The following is a 24,076-nucleotide window of genomic DNA, read 5'->3' on the forward strand; positions in this document are numbered from 1 at the left end:
CTGCATTGTCTTTGTGTAACATCCAGAGGTGCGCGACCTTCATGCTGTGCTAGTTCCACTCGGACTAAGCTTGTGACTGCGAGAGCTACTAACAATATCCAAGTAGCTCGAATCGTACTAAACTTGGTCGACGACTCTCTGAAAACTTCCAGAAGCTATCACACCCCTCGTCAACACGATGGGTCTCGGTGGCTACTTCAAGGCTGAGAAGCCTGAAGCTTCCGGCCGTGGCAGCCCACCGCAGCCCGCTCGCGGCAACCAGGCTCCAGTCATGGAGAAAGACTCGAACAGAACGAGCACGAACGATATGGAACTCCAGCCACCTACTCCTCGCTACAACTCTCGCCCGCAGTCCATTTCTGGCCGATCGACGCACTCCAATGGCAGCTCCATGTTCCTCGACGACATTAAGCATGAAGTCATGGTCAACTACCTCTACCAGCAGCAGTGCTCTCACCTCTGGGTCAGTGACGGATCTGGTGAGGTCGAGGGTGTTCTTCTGCGCAAGTCCAGGGGTCAGTACATGGCTTGCCCTCCCCAACTGGGCACCTCCCCGTTTGCCCAGGCGTGCGCAGCCCTCAACGTTCAGTGCGCCATGACGGTGAACTCGCGTGTTATCAAGACCTTCCTTCAGTGGTCGCCTGACGCCGTCGACGTTCCTCTGATGAACGGTCTCCGAGTCCAGATTCTGCCCACTATTGAGGACCTTCCCAGAGCGAGAAAGCATCAATTCGCTGCCTTCATCGCTGCCGAGGGCCTTCTCATTGTCTGGGATGACGATGCGCTCCATCTTGTCCAAAGAGCCAAGGCTATCGAGTCCGAGCTCATGGAGCTTGTCTGGAAAGCTGGTGCTGAAGACGAGGAGGGTGACGAGAAGAAGGGACCCAATGTTGGCGAGTACGAGATTGACGAGGAAAGCGGTCAAATCAAGCCCGAGAAGCGCCCTGTCCACCTCCTCAACACCTACCTGGTTTCCGTCACTCTGGTTCTCGTCGTCGTTTCCCTCGGTGCTGCTTGGAGACAGCTGGCTATCGAAGTCTCTGTCGACGGAGACTACCTTCGTCTGGCTCTCGTCGCCCTCTTCCCCCTTCAGATCTTCTTCACCCTGTTCTTCGCCCAGGTCATTGTCGGTTGCTTGGCTCAGATCTTCGGACCTATTCGCCAGTTGACCATCAACTCCAAGTTTTACTCAGCTCGTCCCCCTCCGAGGCTGCAGAGCTCTTTCCTGCCCCACGTTACCGTTCAGTGCCCTGTCTACAAGGAGGGTCTTGGTGGTGTCATTGTCCCTACTGTCAAATCCATCAAGCAGGCCATGTCCACCTATGAACTTCAGGGTGGCTCTGCCAACATGTTCATGAACGACGATGGTCTCCAGTTGATTTCTGAGGAGGAGCGCCGCGCTCGTATCGAGTTCTACGCCGACAACAGCATTGGATGGGTTGCCCGCCCCAAGCACGGCGAGAACGGCTTTACCCGCAAGGGCAAATTCAAGAAGGCTTCCAACATGAACTTCGGTTTGATGATCTCCCTCAAGGTCGAAGAAAAGCTCCAGGCCATCAACCGCCCCAACGAATGGACTCAGCACGACGAGGCTCAGGCTTACGAACAGGCTCTCAAGGAGGTTCTCGAGGACGATGGCCGTGCATGGGCTGACGGTAACATTCGTGTTGGCGACTACATCCTCATCATCGACTCTGATACCCAAGTTCCCGCCGATTGCTTCCTCGACGCCGTTTCCGAAATGGAGCAGTCTCCCGATGTCGGTATCATGCAATTCTCGTCTGGTGTCATGCAGGTCGTTCACACCTACTTCGAGAATGGTATCACTTTCTTCACCAACCTCATCTACAGCGCCATTCGGTACACTGTGTCCAACGGCGATGTTGCTCCTTTCGTCGGTCACAACGCTATTCTTCGCTGGAGCGCCATTCAGCAGGTCGGCTACTACGATGAGGATGGATACGAAAAGTTCTGGTCCGAGTCACACGTGTCTGAGGACTTTGACATGTCGCTTCGTCTCCAATGCAAGGGCTATATCATTCGCTTAGCTGCTTGGGCTGGTGAAGGTTTCAAGGAGGGTGTATCGCTTACTGTGTACGATGAGCTTGCCCGTTGGGAGAAGTATGCCTACGGCTGCAACGAGCTTCTCTTCCACCCCATCCGCACTTGGCTCTGGAGAGGTCCCTTCACCCCGCTGTTCCGCACCTTTTTGTTCAGCAACATTCGTTTCACCTCCAAGATCACCGTCGTCTCATACATTGGTACTTACTACGCTATCGGCGCTGCCTGGATCATGACCTCGGTCAACTACTTCCTCATGGGCTGGTACAACGGGTACCTTGACAAGTACTATGTCGACTCGTGGCAGGTTTGGTTCTCCATCATCATTGTCTTCAACGGTCTCGGAAACGTCGCCCTCGCTATCATGCGTTACCGTCTTGGTGAGAAGAGCTTGTTGATGGCCTTCTTTGAGAACCTCAAGTGGACATTCCTGCTCGCCATCTTCCTCGGTGGCCTCAGTCTTCACGTCAGCCAAGCCCTTCTGGCTCACATGTTCGAGATCGACATGACGTGGGGTTCGACCTCCAAGGAAGCCGAGTTCTCCAATTTCTTCATCGAGGTGCCCAAGGTTCTGAAGAAGGTAAGCTATTATATACCACACTCCCTTGCTAATGCCAGGTGTTTGCTCCACATTCCAGTGGTGCTTATTCATGGCCATGCATTCCAATTTCAACCACTTCGTATCCCATTCGAGCCGACGCTAACAGTTTGTGACTAGTTCAAATTCTCCATGCTCTTCTCCTGCATCTTCATCGCCGGCATGATCATTCTTGCCGTCGCCGACTTTGTCCCCCACGACTGGCGCATCACCGACTTCGTCGCCATCCTTCCCATGGCCACCGTTTCGGCCAGTCACTTGCTCCTACCCATTGCTCTCAACCCCGCGCTCATGACCTTCTCGTGGTAAAAGAATGACCATGTTGGATCTGATGCTATTTACTATTTTCATGAGCCGTACGAGGCGACAAACATTGTACAGTGGGCGTTTTCCCGCAACGATATAGACATGGGACGGAGTTGCGAGGGGCTTTGATACCTAGATCCCAGCTTGAGCAGACCACGACATGATCAGTGGCGCTCTTGTTTGTTTTCATTTCTTTTCTACCATTTCACAAAAGATGCCATGCAAAATATCTTCAACACTTATATATAAAGCTTAATTATTATGATCAAGTATGAGGTGGCTCATCGCGGAACCAAAGGATAGGGGGGATAGGTTGGACCACAGGATAGGGCACGAAGTAGACGATGGTCACCAGACACGCACACACACGCCCAAGTGTAGGCATTTGATTCCACTAGCACAAATTTAGAGAAAATTGAGCCACATTCTTTATTCATCTTACTTCACTCGTGCGATGTGTTGCGAGGATGCCTTTTGCCCTCAAACACATGAATTCCGTAAACATCACTAGCATCTGGGTCTGAGAGTTCGCTCTCCTTAGCTGGGACCATGGACCCTTGCCATTCACGTGCGAAGCAGAGAAGATGAAAGGGTGCAATTTTTATTCGAATCGAGTTTTCGTTCCATCATTCCAAAAAGGGCTGTCTAGAGGGGGTTATTGTCTTTGTCAATGTCTAACTAAACGCGACAATCTCTGAAGAGGGCAGGGACAATATCCACCACACGAAAACATAAGAAAAGCACGACAAAAAAAGAGAGAGCCCATCCTGGATCCCGTCTATATGCAGAACGCCTTCTAATCCCGTCTGAACACGGATGGGGGTTAGGGGAGAAGAACGACGTCTCTACGTGATCTTTCCCCTTTTTTCATTTCCCCTCCAATCCCTTCTATCCCCAAGATATCTCTGAAAGCAGCAAAAAATCCCAACTTTTTCTTTCTTAGGAAAAGAGGTCGACCTCGTCTGTGTATGTTCTGGTCATGCTCCTTTTCTCTCTCATTCTTAAAACCAGCACCACAGAAGAAGAACAAGGTATCGCTCGTTATTAACCGTCTTTTCGTGAGTCGTCGTAAAAACCAACTTATTCCTCGTCGTCCGTGTCGGGAGGGTGGGGCGTTCCCTTGGGGCTGTTGAGCCACTCAATGTGTCTGAGACGACGACGGACCTCCTGCTCCTTGAGCTCCTTCTTGGTCTTCTTCTTCTTCTTTCTGGCGCGGAACTTCATTTCAGAATTATCCTCGGCGCCAGAGTTGACCGCGCTGTTGACGGCACTGTTGGCGACGGAGGAGACGGCGGTGGAGGCGATGGCGCTTCCGGGCACACTGCTGTTGTCCTCGAAGGAGCCGAGGTTGATAGCGGCGTTGCCGCGAAGGGCGACACGGCCGTCGTTGACGTGCCACTGCTCAGAGCACAGGGCGCCGACGAACTCCTCGTTATGGGAAATGAGGATGACACCGCCCTTGAACTCGCGAATGGCAACGGCGAGACCGCCGAGGGAGTCACGGTCCAAGAAGTTAGTCGGCTCGTCGAGAACCAACAAGTGAGGGTTGTTCCACATGGCACCAGCGATAACGACCTTGACCTTCTGGCCACCGGACAGAGAGCCGATCTCGTTGTGGTTGGCAATCTCGGGATCCAGTCCGAGATCCTCAAAGTGTTTGGAGATGACAGTGGGCTGGAGCTCACGGTAACCGAGACCCTCGCGAGATGCCTCGTGGTCGTCGAACTCCTGGATAAGCTTGTCGAAGCCCCACTCGATCATGGTCTCGCGAGACACCTGAGTGTTGTACTTGGGAAGGTATCCACGCCATTTACTACGTTTTGTTAGCTCATTTGCCATGTTACCCGGGAACTAGGTTGTGCTTACATCTCGTATTGGAAGGTCTTTTTGTACTTTTGTCGACCAACGATAGTCTCAAGCTGACGAGCGGACTTGCCATCCTTGAGATCGATGAGCTTGTCCATCTGCTCGCGATCCTTGTCGGAGAGCATACGGGTCTGCTTCATGTGGACCTCACGATCATCACCGTTGGCGTAACGCCACTGCAGGTACTGGTTGGGGGTCTTCTCAAGATGCATCTCGACGTGCTCAAGAGCGTGCTGCTTGATGTAACCGATACGCAAGTTGGGGTGCTTCTCGACCTTTCCGGTGCTGGGAATGACCTCGCCAGTAAGAATCTTGATGAGCGTGGACTTGCCGGCACCGTTGGGGCCGATAATGGCCACTCTGGACGACAGAGTAAGCTGGCAAGTAACCTCAGCCAGAGAGGGCTTGGGCGCCTTGGGGTATTGGTATGAGACGTTGGTCATGCGGATAATGGCACGGGTCAAGGACTTGACACCAGTCAGGATGCCCGGAGGTGGGAACTTGAACTGAACCTGGGAAGCGGAGAGCGTGTAGTAGCTCTTTGCCTCGGGGCGAACCTTGACAAAGGCAGCGAGGTTGCCCTTGTAGCAGGCAAGCTTCTTGTTGGGCTCGTAGTGGTAAATATCCGTGGTGACGTTGTCGAGGAAGCCGGAGTCGTGAGAAACGATCAAACTGGTGATGTCGGGGTGGGTCTTGAGGTAGTTCTCGAGCCAGGCGATGTTGGCAACATCCAAGTGGTTAGTAGGTTCGTCCAACAACAGGACGTCCGCGCCCTTCAGCATAGCACGAGCCAAAGCCAACTTCATCTTCCATCCTCCGGACAGGGAGCCGACCTTGTGCGACTGGCGCTCGTCAGGGCCACTGCCGAAGCCGAACTCATCAAGAACCTCGACGACCTTGGCACGACCGCGAGCAGCGATCTCCTCATCCTTGAGGACGAAGTCCAAAATGCTGATATCGGCATCCTCACCCTGGTTGTGCTCGACGTAAATGGTACGGAGAACATCCTGGGGAGGGAAACCCTCGAGCTTGCCGTTGGCGATACTGCGCATCAGCGTGGACTTGCCAGCACCGTTGCGACCGCAAAGACCGTAGCGGTGGCCCTTGAGCAGTCTCAGGTTGGTGTGGGAAAGCAGCAGCATGCCACCGTATGCCAGGGAGAAGTGGGCATTGACAATCTCTGTCTCGCCGTCGTCCTCCTTCTCGGGAACACCGTACTTGCGCTCGTCCTCCTCGACGTAGTACTTCTGAACGCTGTCGGCAATGGCAATGTTGGAGCTCGGGGCCAAGGCCTGCAGGTAGGGAGCGATGCGTCCAGAGATGCGCTGAACGAAACGGTGGTTGACGTCCTCGGCAACCTGCTCGCAGATGTAGGGGCGAGCCACCTTGTAAATGTCGGTGACGGCAAGGCCGCCGGTCTTCTTGATCTCGGCATCAAGGATCTTGCCGACGTCCTCGCTAGAGACACGCTCGATGACATCCTTGTCGTCACCCATGGCCTTCTCAATGACATCCAATGCTCTCTTAGCCAGCTCTCGGACCTCGGGGAGGGAAGCGCGGTCGTAGACACCCTTCACACCTGGCTGCAACTTGGGCAAGAAGGTTCTGGCCTCGATCGGGTCGTGGACCAGCTTTGTCAAGTTCTCGACGACAACGACGGTCTGGCGGAGAACCTCCTGAGCGGTAGAGGGGGTGTTGAGGGAACGCTCGAGCAGAGGCGTCAAGAGAGCAAGAACGGGAGAGGTGACGATGGCGACAAAGGTCGTCATGGACAGGGCGTGGATGGCCTTGCGAAGAGTCTCGGTGGAGGGGTGGTGCATGGTATCGATGAGAAGAGGCACGCGAGGAGCGACGTCGTCGTTGGAAAGGAGGGCGGTAAGGGCGGTCATAGTCTGGACAGACTGCTTCTCGACCTCGGCCTTGAGGTCGTGCATGCCGCCCTCGACGATGGGAATGAGGCCAGCCAGCTTTGTTCCGATGGCCTCACGGAGGACATCCTGCTCTTCAGCCTGCTCCTGGGTGGAGCCGACAGTCTGCTTGGCCTTCTCGGCGATCTTCTGGAGCAAGAGGAGGGCAGCAGCGGTTCCCTGCCACTTTCCGGTCCTCTTGGACAGGTAGGTGTGAAGAACGGGCAGCAGACCGACAACGAGAGCCTCGGCGCTCAAGTTGTTGAAGAGAGCGTCCAGCGCATATTGAGCAGACTCGCGGACAACGGAGCCCTTGTCGGACAGGGCGTCGAGAGCTGCAGGAACGAGGGTGGCATCCTGAACAAGGAAGACAACCTCGCTCAAAGGCGACTTTGGGGGCATGCGCTCAAAGAGGGCACCCAGCAGGTTCTGGGCGCACTCGCGAAGCTGAGGAGACTTCTTGTTGGCGGCAGCCTTCTTGATCTCGGCAAGAATGCCATAATGGGTAAGACCTTGGTATCCGACCGTGTTGTTGAGGACTTCGCAAAGACCGTAGGCGGCATCGACTGAGGCGGCGGAAGTGGTCGCGGTGAAGATGGAGTTCAAGAAGGCCGAAACCTCTTCTTGGGATGGCGGGGGAGGGGCATCGCCCTTGGCCACGACGGTCATGTTCGCTTGGTGTTGTTCCTGCTGCGATAAGGGCGGGGTTACAGGGTGAGGCATGGAAGCGACAACCAGCACTCGGAGAGAGGGGTCGGAGGGCGAGAGAGGGAGAGAGAGAGCGCGCGCGAAACAAGGGACCTCGCTTCTGCAATTCTGAAGGAGGAAAAACCGGAAAAGGGTTTCGCGGGAAAGAAAAAGGATGCTCTCGTCTGTCCTCTCTCTCGTGGGACGGCGAGTTTGTGTGGTGTAGGTCGTCAGCAACAAGTGTCCCTCCGTCGCAACACAGATTTTTTTTTAGATTGGGCACTGCAAGTCCGGGCGCGATTTTTCCCTCTTTGTTTCTCACAATCCACCAGCAGAATCGCATCCTTGGCCCATGTGGGCGCGATTTTTCCTCTTTGTTTCTCACAATCCACCAGCAGAATCGCATCCTTGGCCCATGTGGAAAAAAAAAATTCAACTTTGTATCCCTATCGGTTGTTCTCGAAATCTCGCGATATACGTACGCCTCCATCTCTTTTCGCTCCGCTGCGAAAGGCTCTTGATGCCCGAATTACCAATCCAACTACGCAACTCTCGTTGCTCGGCAAGGAAAATAGGGACCAAGGGTCCAGCGGAAAATCATTCATCTCTTCCCCTTTAAGTTTTTGCAAGATTCTCTCAACATGTTGGATCCCTCCGGTGCGGTTGCTCCGGTGCCGGCGTCCAAATCCCGTTGAGGAAGCGCGGTCCACCCCGCGGTTGCGTCCCGCCTCAGCGTCGGCCAAAGACTCGGCTAAGTGGTCACTGTCCTTCCATATCGTTTCAAGATAGCAACAAATTCCGTCTTGCGAGTGCGACCCTGTTTCGTGCGCAAGAGCCTCTGGTCAGCGTTGCTTCTCATTCTCCCATTAATGTCGACGTCTAGCCCGCTTTGTCTTATCTTGAAAGGGCTCTTCTAGTCCGCAACACCGTTATGCTCTGCCTTGCAGATACTCCAAGCAGAGATTGATGTCTTCTTGACCATAAGCTGTGTGGAGATTGATGCGTGGCGTACATGGCGACCCAAGAAACCTCTTCACATGTGGCAGCCATGACCAGCAGAGTTTCGGCTACAGCCGTTCGCTAGCTGAGGCTGCAGTGTCGGTTGTTTTTGGCCTTGGTCTAGTCTCATCGCTTTCAGAACTGATCCCAACCGTATCGTAAGAACTGGCCAAGGCGAGTTCGACATCACATTTGGGGTGACCAAATCATGAGAGAACCTCGAGGTCGCCAAGCTGGTCTCGACCCATTGTCCGACTTGCGGATTGACTTCCTCTTCCGATGTGAGCCCTGTCTAGATGCTGCACTGATTTTGTGGAACCATGGTTCAGTGGTGCATCGAGAGGGCTTCAACATGGGCATTTCGTGTTCTTTACAACCTCAGAGAATTACGGCCTCGCGGTGTTTTCGTAAAGACATATCCTGCGATGATCAGCAACCCGGCCAGTCTGATGCGTAGCACCGGCACAAAAGCATAAGTGTACCAGAACACTCATCAGACGAAGTGGGCAGCATCTTACGTAGTAGTCGAATTCTCGAGAGCCTGGAACATTTCCACCCGTGACGTTTGGATCACTAAACTGCCTCCCCGCTATAGTTTAGTTTTGCTTTTCATATCAGTCCCGCACATTCCAGCTGCTGGCCTTTGAATGTTTCTGAGCGTCGTCAAAATCTAGCTGAGACCTCGTGTTTCTCTTTCGCGAAGTTGGATGGACCGAGGTCGAGGAGGCAGCCTAATTCGTGCGAAATTGGGGATAAAGGAGCTTGCTTTTTTACAGTCTCAGCCCATAGACGTTATTTATGCTGGAGAAAAGGCTGACGGCAGATGGCTCCCTGCTTCATGTTAAGAGTAGAATGTGACGTCGGGTTGATCAGAAGACGAAAAGGTGGACGTGAGCACCTGATATGGTCTGCCAGCTTTCGTCAGTGTCTTTACCTTCGTCGGTGGGTCATTCGGTATCGCATCTTGAGACTGAGATGAGGTGCAAGACGGGATGGAATCCATCGCATCCAAGCGGGAGATCTCCGGTGCTTACCTTTCCTTAGATTCAGACATGCTTACCTAAGATGAGGCACATTATCCAAGAACCTCAGCAAAGTTGCAAACAACCTAAAAGTACGGAGTACCTAAGGTACCTGGAAATAGATGGGAATTTGGAGGGAATTTGGCATGCTTCTGCCGGGTTCTGGCTCTTCCAGGGGCAGACGCTAGGTATCGTGGGCCCGTGCTGCCGAGGCCCCGCGCCAATCAGCGGGGCAGCCCAGCAAGAACACGGCTCCACTGGCCTAATGGCGCTGCAATCGAGGACTGGAAGGCCAAAGGGACGTCACTAAGACAGGGGCAGCGGTCCAAGCGTGGGGCATCCAGTACGTACCCAGACCCAGATTCCCCCACTGTTTCAACCGGAAGCTCCCAAATCCAGGCGGGCACGGCCTGATCCCTCTGCACTCAGCAGCGTGGTTTACGAAAGGTTAAGCACGCCAACACGCCGCCAGCACGCCAAAAGAACAAGCCGCAGTGCTGCGAGTCGAAACTTAGGGGAACAGACCTGATACCCCGTCCCTCGTCCCGGTCCCTTCAATTGTTTTGTCACTCTTCCCAAGTTCCAACTCTTCTCTCTTCTCGTCTTCACAAGTCTTTGTCTGATTGTCCTGACCTGACACTGACATCACGTCAACTTCCGAGGTCGCCTACGCTCTTCGCATACCACCATACTCCATCTCGATTGACCGAATTCGAGTTGTAAGCACCGTCTCGCAGATACCCCAATTGTTTCCTACACGTACCGAGACTGCTTCGTTACGATATCATCCCCGAGGGCGTCTCGAGCAATGGTACGCCAGTCGAACCGTGCTACCACAATCCGTCTCTGAACAGGATTGGTGCACTCGTCAGACGCAGATCCAGCCTAAGTTGTACATCATTGAACAAACAACAGAAGCATTCGACATTCTCCTAGGCGGATCTAGAGTCACAGCCACGGACAGTACAACACATATCCATTCTGTCCGCCATGGACCCAAGCAAAGAGGGACTCTTGGGCGACAAGTCCCGCCGCTCCTACGATGGAGAATCCGACGACGGCTCCGACATCGACGCCACGGATTACCTCGAGCGAAATGAACAGAAGCAGGAGTCAAGATTCCCCAAGCCCGCCTTCCTTTCCGCCAGGCCGCGGGGCTGCATTGCAGCTTTCAGAAGACTATTTCAGGGTCGCTCGAAGCTTTGCCTGCTCATCACCGCTGTCGTCTTCATCATGTGGGTATTCATCAGCGCCGGAGGAGCCGTCATGTACAAGAAGTTCAAGGGCGCGCCCCCCACCGGTCTATCGCCACCATGGTATCCGACCCCAAAGGGTGGTATATCCAAGAATTGGGCAGAGAGCTACAAGAAGGCCGGAGAGATGGTCGCCAAGATGACGTTGCCTGAAAAGGTCAACATTACAACAGGAACTGGCTGGATGATGGGTCTCGCGGTTGGCACGACTGGCCCTGCCGTCCACGTTGGCTTCCCGCAGCTCCAACTACAAGATGGTCCCCTTGGGATCCGGTTTGCCGACAATGCGACAGCATTCCCTGCCGGCGTCACTGTTGGCGCTACTTGGAACAAAGAATTGATGTACCAGCGAGGCAAGGCACACGGACAGGAAGCCCGAGGCAAGGGAATCAACGTGCTCCTCGGACCCTGCGTTGGACCCCTTGGTCGACTGCCTGCCGGCGGCCGCAACTGGGAGGGCTTTGGCGCCGACCCCTACCTGTCTGGTATCGCTGCCGCTGAGACGATCAAGGGCATCCAGGAGGAGGGCGTCATGGCTACCATCAAGCATTTTGTTGCCAACGAGCAGGAACATTTCCGACAAAGCTGGGAGTGGGGATTGCCCAACGCTATCTCTAGCAACATCGACGACCGGGCCATGCACGAGCTGTACGCGTGGCCATTCCTCGATGCCGTCAAGGCTGGTGTTGCCAGTGTCATGTGCTCTTACAACCAGGTCAACAACTCGTACGCTTGCGACAACTCCAAGCTTCTCAACGGTATTCTAAAGGACGAGATGGGCTTCCAAGGCTTCGTAATGAGCGACTGGCTTGCACAACGTTCAGGTGTCGGCAGCGCTCTCGCAGGTCTGGATATGACAATGCCTGGCGATGGTCTATTCTGGCAGAACGGAAAGTCTCTTTGGGGCCCCGAGCTTACTCGTGCCGTCCTCAACGGATCCGTTCCTGTCGAACGATTGGATGATATGGCCGTCCGTATTGTTGCTTCCTGGTATAAGCTGGGTCAGGACGATAAGAAGCTTTACCCAGATGAGCTTCCCAATTTCTCCTCGTGGACCAACGACAAGATGGGTACTCTCGCTCCCGGTAGCAAGACACCCCAACCGGAGGTCGAGGTCAACAAGTATGTTCATGTGCAAGGCAATCACTCTGATATTGCCCGCCGCGTTGCTGCCGAGGGCACAGTGCTGCTCAAGAATAAGGACGTCTTGCCTATCAGCAGAGACGGCTTCATCGACGCGAAGCGCAAGCGCCACGAGGGCAAGTTGAAGATTGGCATTTATGGCGAGGACGCTGGTCCAGGCAACGGCCCGAATTATTGCGCTGATCGCGGCTGCAACCAAGGGACACTGGGCTCGGGCTGGGGCAGTGGTGCTGTGGAATTCCCGTACCTCGTTACTCCTGTCGAAGCCTTGAAGAAGGGCTTCAAGTCTGAGAAAGTTGAGCTGTCCGAGTATCTCACAAACTCGCCCCCATTCCAAAAGGACCCCTCTGTCCTGCACAACCAGGATGTCTGCATTGTATTTGCGAACGCGGACTCGGGAGAAGGCTTCCTGGCATGGGGAGGCATTGGCGGTGATCGAAACGATCTCAAGTTGCAAAAGGGAGGAGACGATCTGATCCTTCTGGTTGCCGACAATTGCGGCAAGGGTGAAGGGAATTCGGCCGGTGGCGATACCATCGTTGTCATTCATTCGGTAGGACCCGTCGAAATGGAACGCTGGATCGACCATCCCGGTGTCAAGGCCGTTCTCTACGCCAACCTCCCGGGAGAAGAGAGTGGAAACGCGCTAGCGGACGTGATCTTTGGCGATGTCAACCCCAGTGGCAAGCTGCCGTACACGATCCCCAAGTCTCTGAAGGACTTTGGACCGGGCGGACAGATCTTGTACCTGCCCAACGGCGTGGTGCCCCAGCAAGACTTCTCTGAAGGACTCTACATCGACTACCGACACTTCGACAAGAACAACATTGAACCTCGTTTTGAATTTGGATTCGGCCTTTCATACACAAGCTTCGAGTTTTCCAATGTCACCGTCAAGGGCGTCAAGGAAAAGAGCGCACTTCCTCCACCTCGCCCAGCGCCCGGTGCGGAGCCACCAAAATTCAGCGACAAGATCCCTGACAAGAAGGTGGCTTTGTTCCCGGAAGGCTTCCGCAAGCTCGAGAAATATGTATACCCATACTTGGATACCGTTGACGATATTTCTTCGGACCCGTACCCTTACCCAGACGGATACGAGGTGAAGCAGCCTCCATCCCAAGCCGGCGGTGAAGAGGGCGGTAACCCCGATCTGTGGGAGACATATGTCACCGTCCAGGCGGACGTCACCAACACCGGCGCTGTAGCAGGCAAGGTCGTCCCCCAGTTGTACATGTCATACCCGAAGAACGTGCACGGCGTGGACTTCCCGGTCAAGGTCCTTCGTGGATTTGATAAGTTCAATTTGGAGAAGGGCGAGAAGAGGACCGTCACGTTCAATGTGACACGCCGCGACCTCAGCTACTGGGATGTGCGGCAACAGAACTGGGCGATGATTACGTTTGGAGAGTATTCGTTCCTTGTTGGCGAGAGCTCGAGGCATCTGACGCAAATGGGCAGTTGGTAAACGGTTGTTGTACATTGCTTTGGTTTCCACTGGATTGAAGCCATGTATGTTTACGAATGGAAGATTGTGGGAAAACACATATGGGAGTTTTGTTTCTGATTCAATGTCGTTGTGCATGATGAGACTATATAGGGTCTCGTAAAGGTGGCTGATCTACGCATGTAGAATGTGGATAGAGCTACTCGATTACTATGACGTTCAACTTGAGCCCTGGATGACTTGAATAGCTTCTACTCGTTCTTGGGTCTGGCGAAAATCCTGAGAGTATAAGTCTATGCTGGGACGAGACTGCTAGAAGATCAGATGCGTTTGATTCCAATCGAACATGGCACCGCCGCCCTTGGATACTTGTGATACAATGGCCAAGACGAGATGTCCACCTTTGGGTGAAAAGGCTAGAAAAGCGCAAAGCACGGAACATCCGGAGACAGTGATGGAGTTGCATGGTGGCGAATTGATGTAGGCATTCAAGCTGGAATCGGACCGGTCTTGAAACTGTATTCAAAGGTAGAGGCGTTTGATTAGGTACTGGAAGAAGAAGTTTCTTGAGGTACCAAGGTTCCAAGCGATCATGTGCCGAATGCCGCATGCTGTTTGACCTGATGATCATTTAGGTCTCGTCATCCAGGCAACAGCGACATGTGTTTAGATAGACGCGTTCCAGGCAGACGTTTGTCAATACGATGCAGTAATGTACGTACTAGATGTTGCTAGCTTGCCATGATGTCAGTGAAGGCATATCGAAACTCGCGGAGTTCACGGAGTGTGGTCAGCAGGTTTACCGGCAATGTGGCCGTGGAAGAAAAGCTCTACCCCGTGAGATAAGCGGAGGCCGCTGGGCTCGGGGACCTCGATCATTCTCTTTTCGATCAGAGGTGTGCGACACAGTGGATTGCTGTTACCCGATGCAGTAAGCAGCAGAGAATCAATTGGAAGTAGGTAGTGAGAAACACGTGATCGGCTCTGCGATGGGTAAGCCCAACCTCACAAATCTCACACCTACGCAGCGAGCTGTCTGCGCGAGGAGTGGGGGCCGCACTGCAGGTTTGGTCTAAACGCCGTCAGTTATTGTCTGGGTAACTTACTTACGTCACGTGTGGTCAACTTGAACGATTCTATGATTTCTTTCTGGCTTACAGAGCAGAGTGCAGTATGTTGACGGCTGACATATCATCGGTTGTCGTGAGAATGTGACGTCTCGGCGTGAATCACTGGCTATGACGATGCGCCCGAACAGAGACCATTTCGCCATGGCAGCAAGTCGACATCATGGTAGAATCCACTATGGGCACAACAGACTCTGAGGTTCGGTGACGTCCGGCGTGGGGGCGTTGAAGTTGAGATGATGTGAAGGTGGAGATGGAAATGGAGATGGAGCACTTGAGCGCACCAGGAGACAGGACTTTCGCCTCCGCCCCGGCTCCGGCAGAGTTCACGATGGCAAGTGCTTGTCAAGTGAAAGGATGTAAGAGCGGATGCAAGGCACTGCTTCCAATCTTGCATTCAAGACATCCTGGAAGCTGTGGAAGCTGCTCAAGAAGGAGCCATAACTCGAGGCGCATGCCTAAAAGGTTCCCTAAGGTAGGTTGGCTCCCTCCATGAGAAATGATTCCTCATTGGGAAAGAAAGAAGGGGAGCCAAGGTACGGAGCTTCCTCCTTGTCTCCTTCTGCCGTCTCGTCGGATTATCAGGAGCCGGATGGCTTAGGGAGGAGCGACGGGGCAAGCCACATCCGCAGCGAATCACGGCCCTTGCTTTCTTCTTTTTCTGGATTTCCATTGGTCGATATTATCCACTTGAGCTTATAAACTGGGCTACTCGCATTAGGCTGTGGCGCAGTCGAGAGTATTGTGAGGTGCTGTCAGATCGCTGTGTGCGCGTGTGACGTTTCTCTGTTTGCTGTCTGCTTGTTCTCTTCTTCCCAGTTTCCATGCTTCATCCCGTCCTCTCATCCCAACTTGTGTTAGTCGCCGCGCTTGTTTCCGGTCTACCGCGAGTCTCCCGGCCTTGTCCGACCTTTCGAGCCGTAACACAGCAAACCAGATGCTTCGCATCGCGCTTATAACCCTTTCTTCCTGGGCCATAGACGGCGCTTCCGGTATCTGCGCTCTTCCGGCGCTTGGCTCGTCGTCAAGTGCTCCTCCGGGGCATACAGAATCCTCGAGTCTGCCTCGCCGAATATCCAACACGGGATTTTCAAGGCTATTCTGACATCTTTGTATGCTTTTCGCTCGGCGCTTAGAATCCTGTGTCGGATGGGGCAAATTTCTTCCTTTGGAGCATCCTGTTGATACGGGATCGACCAGACAGATCTCCTTACGGCTACAGTATGTCGATCGATCTGCTCAGGTAGGCCCGGATCTTACAGCTACTCCCAGCCTCAACTTCAGCAGCCCGTCGTCGACTTCCAGAAGAAACACCTCAGCCCATAATCATTGGCCCAAGACCCTAGCAAGCGGGAAGTTTGGGAGCCGAGGCACGGGCTTAGCCATGCCTCAAAGTCTAGAACCAGAATCACCCTGGTACTGTTCCCAGCCTCTAGGAACGCCAAACAAGCGTGCAGGATGCCCAACCTGAAGCAGACGACAACCTCTATCCTAATGACCGAATCCTTCACAACAGGGATTCAAGATTCCTCACAATGGGCCCAGATCGGAGCTCAGAGTCCCCTCCGACACATGAACAAGAGAGTTCGAGCGGCGGGGCAGCTGAAATGCAGACCAACCAACCCGTGGAGAAAGCGACCTGGTTGACACTCAGCCCTATGGAAGCATCCCCGCATCTACGGAGTACGACTTACCACAACGTGGTTGATGTCTGGGATGCTCAAACATCACGCGAGCTATGCAAGATTGAGACAGAGCTTGGTTCGCGCTTGCGGATACCTACCTCGACCCTTTTTGACACTCTTGCAGATTTATTCTGCAGACTCACGCCTATGTGCCGCTAAAATTCCTTGCATACGTTCCCTCCGTGCCCGGCCTCGATGCTATTCCGGCCCCCCCAATCTGTATTCCGTTGGCACCACGGCAGAACACCAGGCCCGCTTGTCGCTTTACAATTCATAGTCGTATCTGCACGCCTACTGCCAACTACCCCTCTGAGACCTATTGGCCCACTGGCGCCAATCGTCAAGCCTCCACCCAAGAAGCTAACAGACCTCCGTCGGATTGCCAGACAGAGCCTCCCATCTTGGTCAGCAGTAATGCCTTGTTCTGGGTTTCGCCATCCTTCGCCGCAGTCAAAACGTCCGCTCTATGCAATCTTCACCTGACGATAGACCGGTGAGGCCCGAACAATCACGGGCCGGGACTGGCGTGGGATGCGCAACCATTAGTCCCTGCCATACGATCTGTCCTTCACTAAAATCTGACGTTGTTTTCTTGGGACCCTGCCACCCTCTCTTCCCGTTGACCGGCTGCCCAAATACCCTATGAGATGGCTCTCATCGTTGACACTATGCCTGGTAGGGCTGCAGCTACGACATTCGCGCAGCCAGTACCACCCCAGAAGCATGCATGTCTAGGCTGTCCCGGCTTCTGGGGTCGGTCTATCGCGATTCCCATCGTCATCCGCTGGGGTGGTGAGCTCTTCTGGAGCTCGAGACAAAAATACGTCTGCTCTGTCAGCAGTTTTACTCATCGGCACCTGTATGCGATGTGGCCAATCACTGACCTCAACCTCGTTCTCTCGCCCATCACACTGCATATCGTCCCCTCCTCAGCATCCAAGTCTTGATAGAGAGAGTGATCGAAGTCGCGAGCATGTTCTTCAACCAGGCCTGCAGCATAGCCGGTCTGCTGGGAATGGTTGAGGATTCTGGTCAGGAGCACAGTGATCACCCGTTCTGCGGTCCCTGGTCATGGCATACCCATTCTTCAGTCTGTCGTCTTGGTGGACGCCCCTTTGATATGGTTGCCGTGACCCCTGACGTCCTTTCCGATGCCTTCATCAGCCTCAGCCTCAGCTCCGGACTACGTCTACCTCCATGTGGATGCTTCCTCACCGTTTAGAGTTCAAACGATTGACCACCATTGCCGGTGCGGTGTCCGGCACTGACGTGCGTTGTGGCTGGGCAAGCCCATATCAATATGATGCACCATCATATGCTGCCACATTTGGCTGCAATCTTCTTCTTCTGGCTCTGGAAGAACGAATCTTGACCATACAAACACATTCTGTCGTTTCAGATACCCGACACAGAAGCGACTTTTCTTCGGTGTTACTCCATACCAAGCTTTTCTGACGGCCTTTGCCGACTGTTTGAGGCACCGCAAACTCACATCATCACTCATCTCGTGATACGCCGTCTCCGGTTCGACTACTGCGGATCTCTTTCGAGTATTCAACGGCTATCTTGGGTCACTGAGCTCCGCCGACGTCATTACCAACAGCGAGGTACATCCAGTCCGAAGGTGTCTGATTACCTCGATCGACCCATCTACTCGGTTCGGAGATTCTACCCCGAAGTGGATGTCTGTCGTGATGAGCATCAAGCTCGAAGTCGAGGAACAGGATATATCACTAGCTTCCCCCGATCCGAACCTGCCACCTTCTTTTGACCATAGCCACACGAACATCACCCAGCTTGAAGATCAAATAGACTCGGATACCCAGTACACAGTCGAGGATATCCTTGTCGCCTTTGCGCCGCCGTCAGTTAGTCAGGAGTCTCATCCTTCCCGCAGACCGTCATCAACCATGTCGTCGTCGCGTTCCGGCCGTTCGGGAGGGTCATCAAGCCACCACCGTAGCTCCAAGAGTAGCAAGAAACCAAGGGCGGTTCAAGTTAGTCACGGTCTCCTCTTTGTACTACCCCCCCTTTTCAACAAGCATACATCACTACATCTAGCTTTCCAATCCATCTTAAGTCTCAAGTCCAAAATGAGACTGCCTTACCCGATCCTCCTTCTTCATCGGGCACCGTACTGACCTTTGATTATCCATAGCGCTCAATCCAACAGCTCATCGAGTCCCTAGAGACGCACAGAGTCAACACCCTCACAGAGCTCTGCCGCATCGAGCGCGTGGCGGCTACCTGCGAGAACGAAGAAGACGCCCTGGCCTTCCAAGGTCCCATGACCGCCGCCTGGGACTACTATGTGAACAGCAACCAGTTTCTCACAGAACTCCGCGGCCTGACGCGGAGCTACCCCCTCTGCAGCGACCTCCTCTACGACGCCCACGTCCGCGTGCGCAACGATCCCAATTCGAACAAGAGCTGGAACCTAGCCTGGTTGTGTCTCGTCAAGATTCAGGAAGAGTGAGTACTACCATCACTGTGATCAAATCACACTTTAAAGAGACAATGGCTGACATTTGTTTCCTTTGCGATTGCAGTGATCTCGTTTCCGGATACGCGGCCCTGGAGGCCACCAAGCCCGAGATGTGGGGAGGTCGCGAGCCGTCCACCGATGAGGCGGCCCAGCTCGGCGCCTGCTTCGAATATGAATGGAACAAGGCCGTCGACACGATGTTGCGGCACTGGTCCGTTCCCCCGACGTGGTTTTAGTCTGTGCCGTGGGGGACTCACAATCATGATGAGCCGGCCTACATGAGCATGACACTTCAATAGACGGATGGAGAAAGATTTACGGCACGCATCTTACGGCGTCCATTTGATTTGCTTGGTATTAGAGCATGAGCGAGGGAGCGAGCGAGATTTCTTCCTCAGGGCATAGCATTGGCATGGGGATTTTGGGCATTGGGAAGAAGCATCGTCATACACCACTCAGTCTCACGACAATGGTCGGGTTTTGTAGCAATTTCTGGGCCCTTTTTTGTTGTACTTGTTTCCTCTAGAAGAGGTGTCCAAGTCCCAAAGGTTGCACTTATAGAGGGCTTCTGGCAAGCCCTACGGATATATCTCATCTACCCTTATTTAGAAGCATCAAGAGAGTAGAAACTTTTTTTCCTGCGCAACTTTGCCGGGACTTTCCATGTCAGTTCTCGGTTGAATGAGTATGAAATCTCGCAACTATGCTGAGAGCGCTGCACGCTACAAGATACGTCGACCTTTCTCACAAAATGAAGCATCACGAACGCGTGCGTACCAATCAGGCGCAACAGGCAAAAACTATTTGACAACGCAAGATTATACCTAGATCACTACAGGCCCGAGATGTAGAATATTCTAGAGTCATCGAATCGCTTAGCAAGCAAGAGATAGGAACAGCCGTTGAAGTTTCCCGGGCGCAACTGCATGCATGGCGCCCGAATCGGGGGCATGCGGAGCGGAGCGGAACAGAACACGCCGAATGCGGCGGTGAGAACTTTGTGTGGTTCAGAAATTACGCCGGTCCGCCGACGGAGTATCATCCATTTTTTCGGGCGTAGTTTAGCTAAATACAATGTCCACGGCCTTCTTTTCACGACGCTTAAGAGCTGATGAAAATACTCACTGTAAGCGATCTATCACAAGCAGCAATCGCCAGGATGCGGGCGTGAACATGCAGCGCCTTGCGAGCACGGCAAGGCGATGCTCGTAAGGACCATATACTGATGCAGGTCACCAGAGAATCACATGCCTCGCTGCGGCCCAAAGTATCCAAAGACCAATTCAAATCTTGAGATTAACGAGTCTGGGCCCGGTACTGGCCTCTTAAATCTATACCGTGTAGCTGTCTGCCTCTTCGTCCTCTTCCAGAGGGTGAGCTGGTTCCACCCCTCTCTATTGATGCAAATATATCCGCTTTGACCAGGCATTTCCGACCTTTTCCCAATGCTATGATTATCCGAAACATTTTCCGACCGTATTAAAAACACAAAATCCGGCGGGTTAACATGTGTTGCTCTTGGCGCAAACGTCGGTGGGATGGCTCATGGCTCAGTTTCGCCGTCAGTGCCATCTTCCTCGCCGACCCAATCGTCACTCTCGAGGCCGCGGTTGCGGATGGCGAGGGAGCCAATCCATCCCAAGAGGGCAATACCGCCGAATATGCCCCAGACTAGGGCCTCACCCTTGGGATGGACACGCGTGGAGAGCGTGAAAAGGGAGCCGGAGACGAATGGCCCAAAGCTGCGGCCCGCGGCGGACAGCGTCTGGGCGATGCCGTTCAAAGTTCCCAAAGTAGCATGATTCGGTGCACAGTTTGTGATCTACAGCCAGCATTAGCAAAAATTTAAGATTTCAGTCATCAAGGGTGACTTACCAGGAGCATGACGCTAGACAGACCGCCCACGGCGCAGATGTTCTTGATAATTAGGATAACGCCGAGTTCCGCGTACAGCCAGGCAGAACCGCTGCCGATACCGAACAGCGGCTCGTCGTCCAAGTACGGAATCCAGGGCATCAGGGCCATGCTAACGGCCAGTCCCAGCAAGGCAATGCGGTAGGTCCCCAGGTTTCCCAGCCGCGTCTTCAAATGCTGGAAGAGGAAAGCCTGGAACACAATAGTAGCCACGCCGGCCAGACTGAGACTGATACCGATCTTGCTTGGCGGAAGACCGCGCCCAGTTGGAGGATTGGCATCGGCGAAAATCGGGTACAAGCTGTTGTAGGAGATGTTTGACAGCTGGAATACCAGGTACGTCAATAGTACGAGAACCGTATTGCGGTTCAGAAGTTGACGCCATGTCGCCAGGTCGCCCGGGAGTTTCGCGTCATCGTCGGCCTGAGCATCGTTTTCAGATGCATGCTGGAGCAACCCTTGATCCTCTCCCGCATCATCCTCGTCATCTCCTTCTTCCTCTTCTTCGTCGTCGTCAGTGCTGACCACGGCTTGTGATCCGCGGCGAGGCCAGCGGGTGGCCCATGAGCCTCTGCGCGGTTGCGCTTCTCGCGAAATCCAGGACCAAGCTTTGCGCGCCCAGGCAGGAATCCATGCTGCGTGATCCGGCTCCAAGGTTTCCAGTGTCTCCTCGAACCAGATTGCGACGACAATCACGCTGATGAACAATAACCCTGCGCTCAGCAAGTTAGGCGCCAAATATGGGTACCGTTTTCCCATAGTACCGACCAGCAACCCGCCCAGGGCTGGACCCGTAATGCCGCCCAGGGAGTAGATGACGGGAAGCCATGTAAAGGCCCGGCTTTGATTAGAGCGGTCCGTCACTTCGCCTAAGACGGTGGGAACCACGGCAGCGTTGCCATTGAGCATACCCATGGCCACATGAACGACTACGATCTGCCAGTAGGTCCTGCAGAAGCCGAAGCCCACAAAACAGCATGCCAACATGAAGGTGCCAAGAACCATGGTCGGTTTTCTACCGACGACGTCTGATAGGTAGCCCCATAGTAGGTTCGTTGATAATTGAGCGAGGGCGAATGCTGAGGCAAGGATACCGACGTACAGACCTGTCTGAGAGTCGGGTATATCGGCGAAGGACTCGACCATCTGAGGCAGGTAAGGGCCGATGGAGTTTAATGCAGTCTGCTCGCTCAAGGAGAGGAAGGCAAGCAAAGCAAGCTGCTTAACAGGTAGAGGCGTCTGCCGGTGATCGTCGTCTGAGGCATCGGAATCTTCATCGGAATGTGGGAAAAGCTCTGCCGAGGATTGCTCGCGGGGGGTCTTGGGAGGTGGTGTCGGAAAGGTGTGATATCTATGAGTAGACTGGCGTCGCATCGTGGTCCTCCGGCTGGACTCGATGTTTCCAAGAGTCGGTATGGGAGCGCCTGCGTGGAAGGAACCGGACGAGGCTGTCCGGGACACAGCAGCTGCGCGAGCAATGTTGTTGCTGTTGGTGGTGCGAGGCATGTTGGCAGCTGCGGCAATCGAGGCGGCGCAGGGCCTGATACCAGAGGGCGAACAGATGCAGCTACACAAGTTCTTGCAGCACAAGCGGTGACGTCGTCGAGATGGTCGTCGAGATCGGTCACGGTTTACGGGGGTTTGTCGGTTTGCGGCGGTCGGAGATGGGTTCGGTGGTGAGCTGCTTGTTCGGGTGTAGCTGCTGGGACGAGGCTACCCCGCTGCCAGGGTCTCACGGAGATGGAATGCAGAATCGCAACCTCCAGCGCATGGTCTCGAGTTGCCTATGAATGCGAAGCGGCGACGTGGTTTGGGAGGGGAACAGGACAATTGAAGAGGTGGGCACACTGGGGAGGGTGGAGGTGTGCGTCTCTCAATGTCCTGAGCTGGGAGGTGAGAAGGCGGAGGGGGAGTTCGCAGGTCGCAAGATGGGCGAGGGGAAGAAAGGCGCGGATGATGTTGCGGCGCAATGAAGTAAGGCAATTAATTAAGCGGGTGGTTGAAGAACACGGAAGGTGCTGCAGGTCGGCGGAAGGATATCGGCGGGTAGCTCTCGGCCTGGACCTGATGCGACGTAAGAGCTGCCCAGAAGAGCAAGCGAAGACGGGGGGAGGTGACGGGTGAAGGTCCAATTGGAAGGAAGCACGGACATGGGTGACCTCATTTTTCAGTACTTTTCTTTTCGGTTTTTTTTCCTTTCCTTCCCTTTCCTTCCCTTCCTTCGATCCTTCCCACTGGTTTTGATGTGTACGTAGTCTCTTCGCTTGGGGCCTGGGGTGATCCGTGCTCAGTGCTCGCGGCTGCCTGTGGCTCGTGCTCAAGCCAAAATGAAGGTGGCAGGCGGGAAGTTAAGCTTTCCGCACCGACTGCCACCAATCGCACTAACAGCCAATCAACGCACCAGGAGATCGAGGCAGGCACGAGGCTCGCATTGGACTTTCTTCTCGCATCACGCGCAGAAGATGACGCCCACCCTCCAAATCACCACTTTGTCATTGGCTGATGCCATCTGATCTCGGATCTCTCATCTGGCCTTGATCGTCCCAGATCTTCCCTCCCACCTAGCAGACAAAATGTAAACAGCCACTAGAACCCTGGCGTTGGCCCTCTGCTCTCTTTTGCCCATTTGCTATCGCTTTCTACACTACACGTGTATTCCTCGGCATCTCCAACCGTTCGTCTCTTTGACAGCATCCAATCATTTGAGTCAACACACCGTGATGAATCCGCACCACCATAGTACTTAGCTATTCAAAGTAGCGGCGGTGTTTACCAGAGACTGCCTTGTGATCAACACATATTGGCACCAGGCCAAATCTTTCCGAGACCGCATCTAACGTGGCAGCGAGACATCTGACCCTGGATCAGAAAACCTCCGAAGCTAGCCTCACGCAGGGTCCTGTCGTGTGCTTCTCTAGACTGGCAAAGAGATGGTCCACGACCCTGCGCTTGACGCCTCAAAAGAAGAAGAACTACGTCAAGGGCTTCGAATCATGTGCGAATGCTGGTAGCTGGTGGGCGATGCCAGCGAATCTTTCATTGATCTCGTGTCGAAACTCTGGTCGAGACTGAGATCAAGTCTTGCAAGATGTCTCTTTGATCGTCTTATAAATGCTCAACAACGCAGAGAGAGGCGACTACGGCAGATAGGGCAACCTTGTGAATCGACAAGATGCCATCCCTCTTATGATCGCTAGCGTCAACGGATCACAGATGACCATGCCATGATATATTTAGACAGACGCGACTCGATATCTCGGTATCAGTCACCGACAAACAGCTCCCAGTACCGAGCTCGTGCGAAAGCTTCGCCTTGATCCTTGTCTGTCTTGCCTTTTCCCTCAGGTCATTGGAAGATTCTTCGTTGAGGCACATTTTGTAGAGTTACATGGCAGATTGACACCCGGCGTGCCCCGCAGCCCTGGATTCGGGTACTATGAAAACCGCACGTCCGGCTGCAACCAAAGGCGTACATGTCTCGGGCCGCATTGAACCGGGCCTCGGGGGTGCCATGTGTATAGAGTTCCCAGGAGCGCGGTATATCCTCGGCCCCCACGGATCGCACATTATTGTCACGAC

At 54.0% G+C, this 24,076-nt stretch overlaps 5 protein-coding genes across 5 annotated transcripts; 3 read left to right on the forward strand and 2 right to left on the reverse strand.

The window, feature by feature from the left end:
* Positions 1-178: 178 nt before the first annotated feature.
* Positions 179-2,968, forward strand: HER10_EVM0002376 (uncharacterized protein; the record flags this gene model as incomplete). The annotated part of the gene is made up of 2 exons (XM_035472091.1): positions 179-2,641; positions 2,780-2,968. 2 exons carry the CDS (start codon positions 179-181, stop codon positions 2,966-2,968), a joined length of 2,652 nt encoding a protein of 883 aa, XP_035332276.1.
* Positions 2,969-3,589: 621 nt separating this feature from the next.
* Positions 3,590-7,672, reverse strand: HER10_EVM0006238 (ABC transporter). The gene is made up of 2 exons (XM_035475829.1): positions 4,832-7,672; positions 3,590-4,778 (listed from the first exon to the last, which is right to left on the reverse strand). Exons 1-2 carry the CDS (start codon positions 7,459-7,461, stop codon positions 4,046-4,048), a joined length of 3,363 nt encoding a protein of 1,120 aa, XP_035332742.1. The 5' UTR covers positions 7,462-7,672; the 3' UTR covers positions 3,590-4,045.
* A 2,210-nt stretch (positions 7,673-9,882) lies between these two features.
* On the forward strand, positions 9,883-13,636 carry HER10_EVM0003018 (glycosyl hydrolase family 3 N terminal domain-containing protein). Its single transcript, XM_035472707.1, has one exon. It carries the CDS (start codon positions 10,437-10,439, stop codon positions 13,305-13,307), a length of 2,871 nt encoding a protein of 956 aa, XP_035332351.1. The 5' UTR covers positions 9,883-10,436; the 3' UTR covers positions 13,308-13,636.
* Positions 13,637-17,672: 4,036 nt separating this feature from the next.
* HER10_EVM0001368 (uncharacterized protein) lies at positions 17,673-18,918 on the forward strand. Its single transcript, XM_035471118.1, has 3 exons — positions 17,673-18,095; positions 18,257-18,570; positions 18,648-18,918. Exons 1-3 carry the CDS (start codon positions 17,781-17,783, stop codon positions 18,817-18,819), a joined length of 801 nt encoding a protein of 266 aa, XP_035332147.1. The 5' UTR covers positions 17,673-17,780; the 3' UTR covers positions 18,820-18,918.
* Positions 18,919-19,853: 935 nt separating this feature from the next.
* Positions 19,854-22,610, reverse strand: HER10_EVM0001151 (major facilitator superfamily transporter). Its single transcript, XM_035470907.1, has 2 exons — positions 20,459-22,610; positions 19,854-20,405 (listed from the first exon to the last, which is right to left on the reverse strand). Exons 1-2 carry the CDS (start codon positions 22,001-22,003, stop codon positions 20,127-20,129), a joined length of 1,824 nt encoding a protein of 607 aa, XP_035332120.1. The 5' UTR covers positions 22,004-22,610; the 3' UTR covers positions 19,854-20,126.
* Positions 22,611-24,076: the final 1,466 nt, after the last annotated feature.

This window comes from Colletotrichum scovillei, assembly GCF_011075155.1.
Source record: "Colletotrichum scovillei strain TJNH1 chromosome Unknown Contig00006, whole genome shotgun sequence".
NCBI lineage: Eukaryota > Fungi > Ascomycota > Sordariomycetes > Glomerellales > Glomerellaceae > Colletotrichum > Colletotrichum scovillei.

Bases quoted from the DNA above. Each gene is read 5' to 3' on its own strand.
- HER10_EVM0001368 (XM_035471118.1), top strand. From the start codon at position 17,781: ATGTCTGTCGTGATGAGCATCAAGCTCGAAGTCGAGGAACAGGATATA. The intron at 18,096-18,256 runs GTTAGTCACGGT...GATTATCCATAG, and splicing joins AGAAACCAAGGGCGGTTCAA to CGCTCAATCCAACAGCTCAT. The intron at 18,571-18,647 runs GTGAGTACTACC...TTGCGATTGCAG, and splicing joins CTCGTCAAGATTCAGGAAGA to TGATCTCGTTTCCGGATACG.
- HER10_EVM0006238 (XM_035475829.1), bottom strand. From the start codon at position 7,461: ATGCCTCACCCTGTAACCCCGCCCTTATCGCAGCAGGAACAACACCAA. The intron at 4,779-4,831 runs GTAAGCACAACC...AACAAAACGTAG, and splicing joins AAGACCTTCCAATACGAGAT to TAAATGGCGTGGATACCTTC.
- HER10_EVM0003018 (XM_035472707.1), top strand. From the start codon at position 10,437: ATGGACCCAAGCAAAGAGGGACTCTTGGGCGACAAGTCCCGCCGCTCC.
- HER10_EVM0001151 (XM_035470907.1), bottom strand. From the start codon at position 22,003: ATGCCTCGCACCACCAACAGCAACAACATTGCTCGCGCAGCTGCTGTG. The intron at 20,406-20,458 runs GTAAGTCACCCT...TGCTGGCTGTAG, and splicing joins TGTCTAGCGTCATGCTCCTG to ATCACAAACTGTGCACCGAA.